The 14672-nt window shown below is 41.5% G+C and overlaps 1 protein-coding gene across 1 annotated transcript in view; it reads left to right on the plus strand.

The window, feature by feature from the left end:
- Positions 1–14672, plus strand: part of FAM184B (family with sequence similarity 184 member B) — a 111193-nt gene that overhangs the window by 55732 nt on the left and 40789 nt on the right. The window contains exons 6-7 of the mRNA XM_060012770.1: positions 2633–2743; positions 4581–4688. Coding sequence (XP_059868753.1) covers positions 2633–2743; positions 4581–4688 — 219 coding nt within the window. The remainder of the gene's footprint in view (positions 1–2632; positions 2744–4580; positions 4689–14672) is intronic.

The raw sequence follows: 14672 nt of genomic DNA on the forward strand, positions 1-14672 counted from the left end.
AAGAAAGCAGAAAAAGGGTGGGAGTCCTGCTTTTGCCTCTTACCAGCCATTGGATTTGCTTCATGTGAAATGGATGCAATAAAGCCTTTTTCCATAAGTATTATGAGAGTTAAATGAGAACAGAGCTTATGAAAGTACTCTGTGAATCCTGTAAATTCATAGCCCATGGAGCCTTCTTCCAGGGGTGGGATGCAACAATTTATATATCTGAAAGCACTCGTCTCCTTCTTTTTCCTCACGTTCTTGTCTTTGTAGTTGTTTTTTCTCTTTCCACGAGTTAGGAGGAGAATGTTAACGCTTCCTGTTGAAATCCTCAAGGTCACTTGAGGAAATTTTGGGGGAAATTTTTTCCCTCTAGGTCCATTTGTCAAGGCAACAGCTGAAGCTGTGATTGATTACAGATACCCTAGGACGTTAGGCAGTGCAAGGTTAGAAATAGCCACTGCTTTATGCTAAGCACCTTTCTTGCAGGGCGTTTCCACTGTTACAGTGAACATGCCTTGGCAGAGTTAGCGAGTGTCTGCACCAATAAGCAGGTTAAACAAAACTTCTGTTCAATAAAAGATTCTGTGAATGAGGGACTAAATAATGAAGTAAAAAGAAATCAGAATCTTTGCTGAGGGGACGCCCTTATTTCTGATGGTTGCTTAAGTTATCTCAACTTGTTTTAAACAAAAAGTTTATCTATCATCTTCAGAAAATGAACTCTCCAAAGCAACAAGTCCTGCAAAAGGAGATGGTGGATTTACTGAAGACACTATACGTTGACCTAAGTGTCCACATCATGCAAACCTTACAATCCAATCACAGCCCTCTTTTCTTCTCTTTTAAATGACTGACCCCAGGGACAATGCGAAGCGCCACCCCAGGGCCACTGGCCTGGCCTGGGGCTGGCCCCATAGCAAGTGTAAAGATGTCATCCAGATGATCAGTAGCAGCATCTTTTTAGATGATCAGGTTAGAAATCCAGGAGTCAGAAATCCAGAAATCCATAATTTCTCTGTCATCCCTCACATTCGATCAGCCATAAAGTCCATTCATTCTGCAGTTGACCCTTGAACAACGTGGGAGTTAATCCAAGTATAACTTATAGTAGGCCCTTCGTATCTGAAGTTCCTCCACATCCACAGGTTCAACCAACCACAGACTGTGTAGTCCTGTAGTACTTACTGCTGAAAAATGTCCACGTATAACTGGACCCATGCAGGCAGGGAAGAAGCACAGCCAAGGGGTCATCCTTTGCGGAGTCTGGATCTTGACTCTTCTGCTTACGGGCTGCATGACCTTGGGCAAGTTATTTAACCTCTTCAAGCTTCATTTCTTCATCTGTATAATGAGATTTAACAATACTACCTAGCTCATAGGGTTTTCATAAGGATCAACGAGATGATCTGTGAAAAGCGCCCAGAAAATGGCACACACTCAGTAAACGTCAACTGCTAATATGTCATCTACTTCCAGTTAGACCATAAAGGTCTGTAATCAGTTATCACCATCCAGCATGGTATCTACTGCGTTATAGCTGTTGACTTTGCTGCCTGTCTCTTTCACGCAAATGTGAGCTCCTGATGAGTAAGCATATTGTCTGTTTTTATACCCAGCTTCAAGAACAGTGCCAAGCACATGGTAGGTCTCAATAAATATTTGTTGAACAAATAAATGACTTAATATCTACCTAAAATTCAGCTACGAGGAACAGAATATTTCATCCACTGCTCTAGACACTTGAAAAATTTCCGCAGATATTAAGCTAGATCAGAAAGCGTAAGCATCTGTAAGAATAGTACTACTTAGCATTTATCGATCCCTTACTATGTACCTAGAACTGTGCTAAGCATGTAAGTAATGCATTGAATCACAGAGAGGTTAGGAAATGTGCCCAAGATCACACAGTTAAAATGCAGCTGCACCACTCACATGGGCTCCAGAATGTTCTTTTATCTGGATCTGCTTTGTGCTGAGACTGTGAGACTGTGGGGAGGGACCATGGAGGAAGCAGCCGTATGAATCCCATCATTTTGACTAAAGTAAGGATGCTGTTGAGAAGGCCAAAGAAGAAATTTCATTCTGCTTTTGATATTTCCCTGCAACTGAGGGTGTAGTTGGCTTTTTGATTTGTAGAACCATGAGAATTTTGTCAGTAATGAGCATTCTGTTTTCTTATTTGACACTACAAAACTTGAAGCCAGGGGTTTACTCTGCCCCCACCTCCCCACCCCCAGTATATATTCGACTTTGTGGTGTGAATTTAGCACCTGTTTTCTTTGGACTTTCTCATGTATTTCTAATTTATGTTTTCTTTTTTTTTTTTGCGGTACGCGGGCCTCTCACTGTTGTGGCCTCTCCCGTTGTGGAGCACAGGCTCTGGACACGCAGGCTCAGCAGCCATGGCTCACGGGCCCAGCCGCTCCGCGGCATGTGGGATCTTCCCGGACTGGGGCATGAACCCATGTCCCCTGCATCAGCAGGCGGACTCTCAACCACTGCGCCACCAGGGAAGCCCTAATTTATGTTTTCTTATAGTAGTTTATGACTCTTGTGAGTTTCTTTGAACCCCTTTGGGAATAAGGCAGGGTGTGTCCTGTCCATGTTTTCGTGGCTTGTGTGGTTAACTCTTCCATTCATCATTTAGGAAGTAGAAGCACAGTTGGAGAAAGTGAAGAAGAAATCAGAAAATGAAATAAAGCATCTGCAAGAAGAGAAAGAGGCCCTAAGTGTGAAGCTCCAGAATTCACTGCTTGAGGTAAGTCCCGAATAAAAGCTGTTCTTGGAATGATAGTTCTGGGCTCCAGGAATTTTTGATGAACTGAGATGCTAGGAATCTTGGGAAGCTTCCCTGACCTCCTTACATTTAGCATCCTTGGAAGGAAGAACAAGACTTCATCCTGACAGGAAGGCTGTCTCAGGGGCATGAATTCAGCTGCAGATAACAGAGAGCCTGATTTATAGAGGCTTAACAAAGAGGCACTTAATGTCACACATAAAAGAGGGAGGCAGGAGGCTGCTGGTGTTGATTCTGTGGCTAAATGATATCAGGCCTGGAAAATCTGCAAACATCTTGGTCCTGCCCTCTCCCCACCCCCGGCTGTGTTATCAGTGTCCTGGGCATTAGATACTTCTGCCTTCCTGGGCTCTTTTCTTTATCAAAAAGAATTTAAAATTATAATTTGTAACTGCACTGTCATAAAGGTGAATATGGCCAGGCTGCAGTTTTTTCTTCTGATTCTGAAAGAAATGAAAATATGTTCATGGCCCCTAAATGCATCATAGGTTCCTAGCACTGCACGTAGGAGAAGTTGGCTCAGATTCCCCTTGGCTGTGAGAACGACTGTCACTGTACCAGTTGTCATGCCCCAAGTTAAAGCAGGAAAGAAGGAGGGGCAGGGATGACCAGGCCTGCACACTTCATCAGGAAAACAAAAGCATACGCAGAAACCCCCAGCTGACTCCTACTCCCATTGGTAATATCTGTGCCACGTGGCCAGCCTGGGAAAGCAAGGATTTAGCCGTCAGGCCTCCCTGGTGGAGGCAGGCAAGGAGAGCAGGGTAAGGAATGGATGTAAACCAGCTGAACAGTGGAGTTTTCTTCTTGGGCCCACTCGTCCAAACCACCCAGGGACCAAGTTCAAAGTTTAAAGGCGCTGTGGACAGTGTTACTATGGAGAAGAACTTGCCGCTGACGGACTCCTATTCATCCTTCAGTGCCCTTAACACTGTGCTGGAATTCCCTGGGCAGAGTTTATTGCTGTAAGTTCTCTGCGGTAGTACCTACCTCATACTAATTGTTAGGAGAATTAAAAGAGTTAATACTGTAAAATGCTTAGGTCTGTGCCTGGCACAGAGCAAACACACCATTAATGATGCTCTTATATATTGTACATGTGTCTACTGAATGTTGTTGTGATTGTAAACATGCATCTGTCTGCTCCATAAGATGACAGCTCCTTGAAGGCAGGGACGATATTTTATGATCTTACCATCTTGCTCTCAGTCTGTCCCATCTCCCCACTTTACACCTGAGGAGCTGCCTGAGGAGCATTAGTTTTAGCCACATCTGAGGTTCCTTTATGGTTATTGACCTTGTTCTTCTCAAAGTCTAGAGCAGGGAAACCAGACCGTTTAATTGACACTCTACAGTTAGTTGGTTAATAATAATCATAATTAAGGCTTTATAATTTAATAGCAGCTTTTAGCCACTCTTCTCTCATATTATCTGTATAATTCTTAAATATTGTTCCTTTTCTTTACCAACTAACTTTGTAAAAACGAAATAGGGTGGCCTTCCAGGAATGGTATGAAAACTAATGGAAACCATGCTACAGCCCTGGTATAGTTATGTGGATGTGAATAATTTAAAGAGAAGTGTGGAATATTGTAAACCTGCCAGGCTCATCTTCTTCTGGAGAGACGAAGCAACTAGCTAATTAGAAATGGCCTCTCTAGAAGTGTGTCTGGGATTTGTCTAGTGGGGCACAGTCCCCAGAACTGATTGACCCAAGGGAATGGGTCCCAGATTAATGACCACAGCCGGGTGATAGGACTTTGTTTCATTGCTGAATGTTTCTATTCTTCTGTTTTAGGTTTTAAGGCTGGAAGAATTTATCCAGCAGAATAATGTACGTCCCCCGAGAGGCAATGAACGGCCCCAAGAATTGGACTGCCAGCAAGGCAACATTTTAGAGACCCAGGTAACCTCTAGCTTTTTCTGCTTTAATTAAGGATATTTTTCTTCTTCTTTTCAGCACTTTGGTGTCCCCAGTGACACATGCTGGCATTAATGGGCTCTTTTATTGCCCCCCTTAGAGCTGCCAAAATGCCTGAAATAAAAAATCATTATAAAATCAATTTGCAAAAACCACGACGAAAATAGAGTTCTGAGTAATTATCCACATGGTTTGAAAAAGAACAGGGCTTGTCAGATGACTCTTCTCTCCCTCTCTGGTTGCAGCCTGGCTGGCAGATCAAGGGGCACTGGACTAGAGTGGGGTCTTTGGTTCTGCCCAGCAAGAAGCATAACAGTAATCATAACTCTCCCTCGAGTGCATGTTGAGAAGCTTGGGTTGTTTGACCATGAAACTCGGCTCTCATCCGACCCTCCTGGGTCTAGACCATGATCCCTCCATGAGCTTAGTTCTAGAGAGAAGTACAGACTCCTCCTACATAGAGTTGCAGGAGGAACCTTGATGAGTATCAATTTCACTTGATTCAACTCAACATGCACGTTATTCTTTCATTCTGCAGTCATCTGTGAAATACATAACAAGTGCCAGCCTCTGAGCTACATGCTACACGGGAGAAAATATATAAACAAATAGCTTTAACGCAATGTGGACATTTAGTAATAGAATTAAACATCTGGTGCTGTGTTTTCTATTAGGCAACTGTTATGTACTTTACAGGTATAGTTTAAGTTAATTTATTTATTTATTTTATACAGCAGGTTCTTATTAGTTTTTTATTTTATACATATTGGTGTATATATGTTGTCAATCCCAATCTCCTGATTCATCCCACCACCATCACCCCCGCCCCACCGCTTTCCCTCATTGGTGTCCATACATTTGTTCTCTACATCTGTGTCTCTATTTCTGCCCTGCAAACCAGTTCACCTATACCATTTTTCTAGGTTCCACATATATGTGTTAATATACAATATTTGTTTTTCTCTTTCTGACTTACTTCACTCTGTATGACAGTCTCTAGGTCCATCCACGTCTCTACAAATGACCCAGTTTTGTTCCTTTTTATGGCTAATGTTTCCACTGTATATATGTACTAACAACTTCTTTATCCACTCCTCTGTTGATGGGCATTTAGGTTGCTTCCATGACCTGGCTATCATAAATAGAGCTGCAATGAACATTGGGGTGCATGTGTCTTTTTGAATTACGGTTTTCTCTGGGTATATGCCCAGTAGTGGGATTGCTGTGTCATATGGTAATTCTATTTTTAGTTTTTTAAGGAACCTCCATACTGTTCTCCATAGTGTCTGTATCAATTTACATTCCCACCAACAGTGCAAGAGGGTTCCCTTTTCTCCACACCCTCTCCAGCATCTGTTGTTTGCAGATTTTCTGATGATGCCCATTCTAACTGGTGTGAGGTGATACCTCATGGTAGTTTTGATTTACATTTCTCTAATAATTAGTGATGATGAGCAGCTTTTCATGTGCCTCTTGGCCATCTGTATGTCTTCTTTGGAGAAATGTCTATTTAGGTCCTCTGCCCATTTTTGGATTGGGTTGTTTGTTTTTTTAATATTGAGCTGCATGAGCTGTTTATATATTTTGGAGATTAATCCTTTGTCCATTGATTTGTTTGCAAATATTTTCTCCCATTCTGAGGGTTATCTTTTCGTCTTGTTTATAATTTCCTTTGCTGTGCAAAAGCTTTGAAGTTTCATTAGGTCCCATTTGTTTATTTTTGTTTTTATTTCCATTACTGTGGGAGGTGGGTCAAAAAAGATCTTGCTGTGATTTATGTCACAGAGTGTTCTTCCTATGTTTTTCTGTAAGAGTTTTATAGTGTCTGGTCTTACATTTAGGTCTTTGATCTATTTTGAGTTTATTTTTGTGTATGGTGTTAGGGAGTGTTCTAATTTCATTCTTCTACATGTAGCTGTCCAGTTTTCCCAGCACCATTTATTGAAGAGACTTTCTTTTCTCCATTGAATATCCTTGCTTCCTTTGTCATAGATTAGTTGACCATAGGTGCGTGGGTTTATCTCTGGGCTTTCTATCTTGTTTCATTGATCTATATTTCTGTTTTCATGCCAGTACCATATTGTCTGGTTTACTGTAGCTTTGTAGTATACTCTGAAGTCAGGGAGTCTGATTCCTCCAGCTCCGTTTTTTTCCCCTCAAGATTGCATTGGCTATTCAGGGTCTTTTGTGTCTCCATACAAATTTTAAGATTTTTTGTTCTGCTTCTGTAAAAACTACCATTGGTAATTTGATAGTGATTGCATTGAATCTTTAGATTGCTTTGGGTAGTATAGTCATTTTCACAATATTGATTCTTCCAGTCCAAGAACATGGTATATCTCTCCATCTGTTTGTGTCATCTTTGGTTTCTTTCATCAGTGTCTTATACTTTTCTGAGTACAGGTTTTTTACCTCCTTAGGTAGGTTTATTCCTAAGTATTTTATTCTTTTTATTGCAGTGGTGAATGGGATTGTTTCCTTAATTTCTCTTTCTGATCTTTCATTGTTAGTGTATAGGAATGCAAGAGATTTCTGTACATTAATTTTGTATCCTGAAACTTTACCAAATTCATTGATAAGCTCTCGTAGTTTTCTGGTGGCATCTTTAGGATTATCTTTATATAATATCATGTCATCTGCAAACAGTGACAGTTTTACTTCTTCTTTTCCAATTTGGATTCCTTTTATTTCTTTTTCTTCTGTGATTGCTGTGGCTAGGACTTCCAAAACTATGTTGAATAATAGTGGCGAGAGTGGACATCCTTGTTTTGTTCCTGATCTTAGAGGAAATGCTTTCAGTTTTTCACCATTGAGAATGATGTTTGCTATGGGTTTGCTGTATATGGCCTTTATTATGTTGAGGTAGGTTCCCTCTGTGTCCACTTTCTGGAGAGTTTTTATGATAAATGGGTGTTGAATTTGGTCAAAGGCTTTTTCTGCAGCTATTGAGATGATCATATGGTTTTTATTCTTCTATTTGTTAATATGGTGTATCACATTGATTGATTTGCGTATATTGAAGAATCCTTGCATCCCTGGGATAAATCGCACTTGATCATGGTGTATGATCCTTTTAATGTGTTGTTGGATTCTGTGTGCTAGTATTTTCTTGAGGATTTTTGCATCTATATTAATCAGTAATATTGGTCTGTAATTTTCTTTTTTTGTAGTATCTTTTTCCGGTTTTGTATCAGGGTGATGGTGGCCTCATAGAATGAGTTTGGAAGTGTTCCTTCCTTTGCAGTTTTTTGGAAGAGTTTGAGAAGGATGGCTGTTAGCTCTTCTCTAAATGTCTGAGAGAATTCACCTGTGAAGCCATCTGGTCCTGGACTTTTGTTTGTTGGAAGATTTTTAATCACAGTTTCAATTTCATTACTTGTGATTGGTCTGTTCATATTTTCTGTTTCTTCCTGGTTCAATCTTGGAAGGTTATACCTTTCCAAGAATTTGTCCATTTCTTCCAGGTTGTCCATTTTATTGGCATAGAGTTGCTTGTAGTAGTCTCTTAGGATGCTTTGTATTTCTGTGCTGTCCATTGTAACTTCTCCTTTTTCATTTCTAATTTTATTGATTTGAGTCCTCTCCCTCTTTTTCTTGATGAGTCTGGCTAAAGGTTTATCAATTTTGTTTATCTTCTCAAAGAACCAGCTTTTAGTTTTATTGATCTTTGCTATTATTTTCTTTGTTTCTATTTCATTTATTTCTGCTCTGATCTTTATGATTTCTTTCCTTCTGCTAACTTTGGGTTTTGTTTTTTCTTCTTTCTCTAGTTCCTTTAGGTGTAAGTTTAGATTGTTTATTTGAGATTTTTCTTGTTTCTTGAGGTAGGATTGTATTGCTATAAATTTCCCTCTTAAACTGCTTTTGCTGCATCCCATAGGTTTTGGATCGTCATGTTTTTGTTGTCATTTGTCTCTAGGTATTTTCTGATTTCCTCTTTGATTTCTTTGGTGATCTCTTGGTTATTTAGTAATGTATTGTTTAGCCTCTGTGTGTGTGTGGTTTTTTTATGTTTTTTTCCCCCTGTAATTGATTTCTAATCTCATAGCATTGTGCTCGGAAAAGATGCTTGATATGATTTCAGTTTTCTTAAATTTACCAAGGCTTGATTTGTTGACCCAAGATGTGATCTATCGTGGAGAATGTTCTGTGTGCACTTGAGAAGAAAGTGTAATCTGCTGGTTTTGGATGGAATGTCCCATATATATCAGTTAAATATATCTGGTCTATTGTGTCATTTAAAGTTTGTGTTTTCTTATTAATTTTCTGTCTGGATGATCTGTCCATTGGTGTAAGTGAGGTGTTAAAGTCCCCCACTATTATTGTGTTACTGTCTATTTCCTCTTTTATAGCTGTTGGCATTTGCCTTATGTATTGAGATGCTCCTATGTTGGGTGTATATATATTTAGAATTGTTACATCTTCTTCTTGGATTGATCCCTTGGTCATTATGTCGTGTCCTTGCTTGTCTCTTGTAACATTCTTTATTTTAAAGTCATTTTATCAGATATGAGTATTGCTACTCCAGCTTTCTTTAGAGTTCCATTTGCATGGAATATCTTTTTCCATCCCCTCACTTTCAGTCTGTATGTGTCCCTAGGTCTGAAGTGGGTCTCTTGTAGATAGCATATATTTGGGTCTTGTTTTTATATCCATTCAGCAAGCCTGTGTCTTTTGGTTGGAGCATTTAATCCATTCACATTTAAGGTAATTATCTATATGTATGTTCCTATTACCATTCTTAATTGTTTTCAGTTTGTTTTTGTAGGTCCTTTGCTTCTCTTGTGTTTCCCGCCTAGAGAAGGTCCTTTAGCATTTGTTGTAGAGCTGGTTTGGTGGTGCTGAATTCTCTTAGCTTTTGCTTGTCTCTAAAGCTTTTGATTTCTCCATCAAATCTGAATGAGATCCTTGCCAGGTAGAGTAATCTTGGTTGTAGTTTCTTCCCTTTCATCACTTTAAATATATTGTGCCACTCCCTTCTGGCTTGTAGAGTTTTTGCTAAGAAATCAGCTGTTAACCTTATGGGAGTTCCCTTGTATGTTATTTGTCATCTTTCCATTGTTGCTTTTAATAATTTTTCTTTGTCTTTAATTCTTGTCAGTTAGATTACTATGTGTCTCTCCTTGGGTTTATCCTGCCTGGGACTCTCTGTGCTTCCTGGACTTAGGTGGCTATTTCCTTTCCCATGTTAGGGAAGTTTTTGACTATAATCTCTTCAAATATTTTGTCAGGTCCCTTCTCTCTCTCTTGTCCTTCTGGGATCCCTATAATGTGAATGTTGGTGTGTTTAATGTTCTCCCAGAGGTCTCTTAGGCTGTCTTCATTTCTTTTCATCCTTTTTTCTTTATTCTGTTCTGTGGCAGTGAATTCCACCATTCTGTCTTCCAGATCACCTATCCGTTCTTCTGCCTCAGTTATTCTGCTATTGATTCCTTCTAGTGTATTTTTCATTGCATTTATTGTATTGTTCATCTCTGTATATTTAATTCTTCTAGGTGTTTGTTCTTTAATTCTTCTAGGTCTTTGTTAAACATTTCTTGTATCTTCTCGATCTTTGCCTCCATTCTTTTTCCAAGGTCCTGGACCATCTTCACTATCATTATTCTGAATTCTTTTTCTGGAAGGTTGCCTATCTCCACTTCATTTAATTGTTTTTCTGGGGTTTTATCTTGTTCCTTCATCTGGTACATAGTCCTCTGCCTTTTCATTTTATCTATCTTTCTGTGAACATGGTTTTCGTTCCACAGGCTGCTGGATTGTAGTTCTTCTTGCTTCTGCTGTCTGCCCTCTGGTGGATGAGGTTATCTAAGAGGCTTGTGCAAGTTTCCTGCTGGGAGGGACTGGTGGTGGGTAGAACTGGGTGTTGCTCTGGTGGGTAGAGCTCAGTAAAACTTTAATCCGCTTGTCTGTTGACAAGTGGAGCTGAGTTCCCTCCCTGTTGGTTGTTTGGCCTGAGGGGACCCAGCACTGGAGCCTACCCGGGCTCTTTGGTGGGGCCAATGGTGGACTCTGGGAGGGCTCATGCCAATCAGTACTTCCCAGAACTTCTGCTGCCAGTGTCCTTGTCCCTGCGGTGAGCCACAGCCACCTCCCGCCTCTGCAGGAGACTCTCCAACACTAGCAGGTAGGTTTGGTTCAGTCTCCTATGGGGTCACTGCTCCTTCCCCCTGGGTCCTGATGCACACACTACTTTGTGTGTACCCTCCAAGAGTGGAGTCTCTCTTTCCCCCAGTCCTGTCCAAGTCCTGAAATCAAATCCTATTAGCCTTCAAAGTTTGATTCTCGGGGAATTCCTCCTCCCATTGCCAGACCCCCAGGTTGGGGAGCCTGACGTGGGGCTTAGAACCTTCACTCCAGTGGGCGGACTTCTGTGGTATAATTGTTCTCCAGTTTGTGAGTCACCCACCCAGCGGTTATGGGATTTGATTTTATTGTGATGGCGCCCTTCCTACTGTCTCATTGCAGCTTCTCCTTTGTCTTTGGATGTGGAGTATCTTTTTTGGTGAGTTCCAGTATCTTACTGTTGATGATTGTTCAGCAGTTAGTTGTGATTCCGGTGCTCTTGCAAGAGGGAGAGAGCACACGTCCTTCTGCTCCGCCATCTTGAACCAATCTCCTAGTCTGTTCTTTTAAACTGAGTTTTCTTTTCAAAAAGATAACCTACCTACAAAGCACAGAATTCATAAGGTGCATAAAGGTATACAGTGAAAAGCGTGCCCCCTCCCCCAGTTCCCTGTCTTATCTTGTGTTACCCCTTCTTGTATCTCCTTTCATATGGTGCATATGCAGGCATCATTATGAATATATTATTTTCTTCTGAAAATGTTAGAATTCTCTCCTTCACTCTGCCTTTTTCTAAACTTAAATTTTTATAGCTTGGTGATTGTAACACAGCAGTACACTTCCATATCAACTTCATTTTTTTTTAAAAAAGAGCAACTGTCTAGTGTTCCCTTGAACAGAAAAACTGTAATACATGTACCTTTTCCCTTATGATGAATTTTTTGGTTTGTTTCTAATTTTTCACTATAGATAATACTTAAATGGATAACACTGTAGAGGGATACAGTGTAGCATAGTGGTTAAGCGAGCTGTCCCCTGAACCTGACGCCTGGTTTCTTACTGGCTAAAGAATCTTGGACAATTGATTTAAAGTCTCTTTGCTTGAGCTTCTTCGCCTGTAAAATGGGTCTGATGATAGTACCTACCTCCCAGGGTTTTCTGTGAGGACTAAAGGAATTAATATATAAGCAGTGATGAAAACAGCACCCAGCACGTGTAAATGCTCAGTAGGTGCTAACTCTTACCATCGTAGCATTTGCTGGGTCCAGCGGTATGAGTGGCTTTAACTTTGATAGATTTGCTGCATTGCCTTCCATCAAGGTTGTCAGTGTACCCCCACGGCAGCACGTGCAAGTGCCTGTTTCCCCACAACCTTGCCAACACAGCAGGTTACACAACTTTCTGAACTTGATCAATCAGAGAACATTTGGAATTTAATTCAGATATTTTTGGCAAGCCAACTCTATATCAGCCAAGCGAGTCAAACCTTTGCTGAGGCCCTGGAGGTGCAAAGTCCAGGCTCATGCAGAAGGTGTGTGAGCAGCACACTGCAGTGTGGTGAACCCTGTACCCACGTGGGACGCGACAAAGGTTGTTCTTTGCTGTTCTGCCAAAGCATTTCAGTGAGCCAAGAGAGATATAAATAATAAGGCCAACTGAGGGCAGACTTTTCACTCCACCCACAGGATATGAAGAGGGAGGGTTGCCAACCCTGGGTATGGCTCTGTCCCCATCATAGACAGCTGAGACTCCACTGAGCCGTTTGTCCTGGTCTCTGATGTCTAGTCTCCTTGATTCTCTTAGGTTCACAATGTTCTTCATTGGTTTTCAAAAAGCCATGTCAGTCTTGGTAATTCTAAAGGAAACTTTTTTTCTGGAAGTTTCTGATGCCTGGGTCACAGTGAACCGGGGGCAGAGAAGGGGCAAAGTTTTCATAGATCCCTGCCTGCACCGTCTCCAGAAGAAAAAGGAGAGTCATTTGTGGTCATTATCAGTCAAGTCATTTCGCCTCAACAAGTATTTATGAGTGCTATCACTGTGCAAGGCACAGGGCTGGATGCCGGGGTGAGTGAGGCCCAGTCCTGGTCCTTGGAGAGCTCCATTTCAAATGCAGGAAGTAAATATTATGTAATTATCTCTCTGAGATCAGTTTCCTCACTACTCCTAGTGGCAAACATAGATCAAGTACCAATAATGTAGTGCAGTACACAGTCCCACAACAACCCTATGAGGCAAGTGTTATTTATTTATTTATTTTTTAATTTGGCCCGTGCCGGGTCTTAGTTGTGGCACGTGGGATCTTTGCATGCGGGATCTTCGTTGCGGCATGCGAACTCTTAGTTGCGGCATGTGGGATCTAGTTCCCTGATCAGGGATCAAACCCGGGCCCCCTGCACTGGGAGTGCAGAGTCTTAGCCACTGGTCCACCAGGGAAGTCCCAAGGCAAGTGTTATTATTATCCTTGCTTTACAGATAGGGAGACTGAGGCCCAAAGAGCAGCACCAGGGCCCAAACCACGATTCCATACCGCTTCTCATTAGTAACGTGGCAGTGATAGTCCCTGCCCTCCACCCCTCCAGAGACTTGTAATGAACAGAAGCAAGCACATGAAGGCACTTTTCAAAACTGTTATAGAGTCTATAAATGTAAGGTGACTTTGTAGTATCTATTACAGTCCCCTGTAATCATTTCAGCAAAACCCCATTGCATTAGGTGTTCTATTTTAAGATGTACGTAATGCTACCTTTGAAAGATTGTCAAATGAACTTGAGAATGACTTTCAATATTTCCTTCCAGGAGATTTCCTGGGCATGGGTATTCCTTTAAAATAGAAACAATCTAGGTGAGGTTCATTGCCTAGAAGATGAAAGATGAAGACCTAATGTGAACGTGGGTTTAAAATAACCAGCCATTTGCTTGGGGGGAGTTGGGAGGAGGCTTTTGCCGTGGATGGTTGGAGGAGAAGCAGAGTTATTTATTTTTCTGTGCACACTTTAACAATGGAGAGAGCCCTGGGCAGAACCTGAGAAATGCCTGATGGGGAACCCAAGAGTGTGAATTAGGGGCAATTAACTCAGGATACACCGAGAGTGGCTCAGGGTTGGTCCTGGGAGGAACTCACTGGGACCGCAAGCAGACAAACAGAAAAGGGAGGTTGGAGAGTCCGCTCCATTTGGAATTCAGAGAAATGAGTATTGGCGGGCTTGAAAGTGCTCTTTCAGCCAACTGTTCATTTCCATGGTCAAGTCCGTTTGAGGAATATTCAGATGGCATCCCAGCTCCTTTTGAATGATGCACTTTGACCCAAGACACCAAGTACAGAAGGAGGGTGGGTGAAGGAAGGGGATGTTTTTGCCATTTATATGGTCTGTTGGTCCCCTCTGCTGAACCATTAGTTTATTGAAATCAAGAACTGTATCTCATTAATCTTTATCCTTCCAGGACTTAACATACCTGAATGAGGCAGCTGTTTACACTTCCTTGTACATTAACTGATCCATGACATGACAACTGAATGAATGGGACTGAGGGTGCCATTCTGAGTTAGATTAGGAACACCTTCAAAAATTAACCTTGGCCAGAGGATGATTTAGAAGAACACTGGGGTCCTTCAGTTACTTGCGGGGAGGGGGAGGATTCATCTCCCTTTTGGGAGGAAGGATGCTCTTGTCTCTGGTGTCATGGGGGCTGGAAACAACTGAACAGAAACAGAAAAGATTACCGAGTTTACCTCCCTGTTGATTTGGGAAACAGCCTTCATCTCTCAGGTTGATTTTGAGTGTCTCTTTTTAGATACTTCTCAGCAGCACTTTTGTACCACCCAGTTTGAACTCACCCAGTTAGGCCCTGACACTGGCAGCTGGCGATCATGCTAACGGCATAGCCAAGTGCCAGTGCAGTCACGTG

The sequence above is a fragment of the Delphinus delphis genome, chromosome 5 (genome assembly GCF_949987515.2).
Source record: "Delphinus delphis chromosome 5, mDelDel1.2, whole genome shotgun sequence".
Lineage (NCBI taxonomy): Eukaryota > Metazoa > Chordata > Mammalia > Artiodactyla > Delphinidae > Delphinus > Delphinus delphis.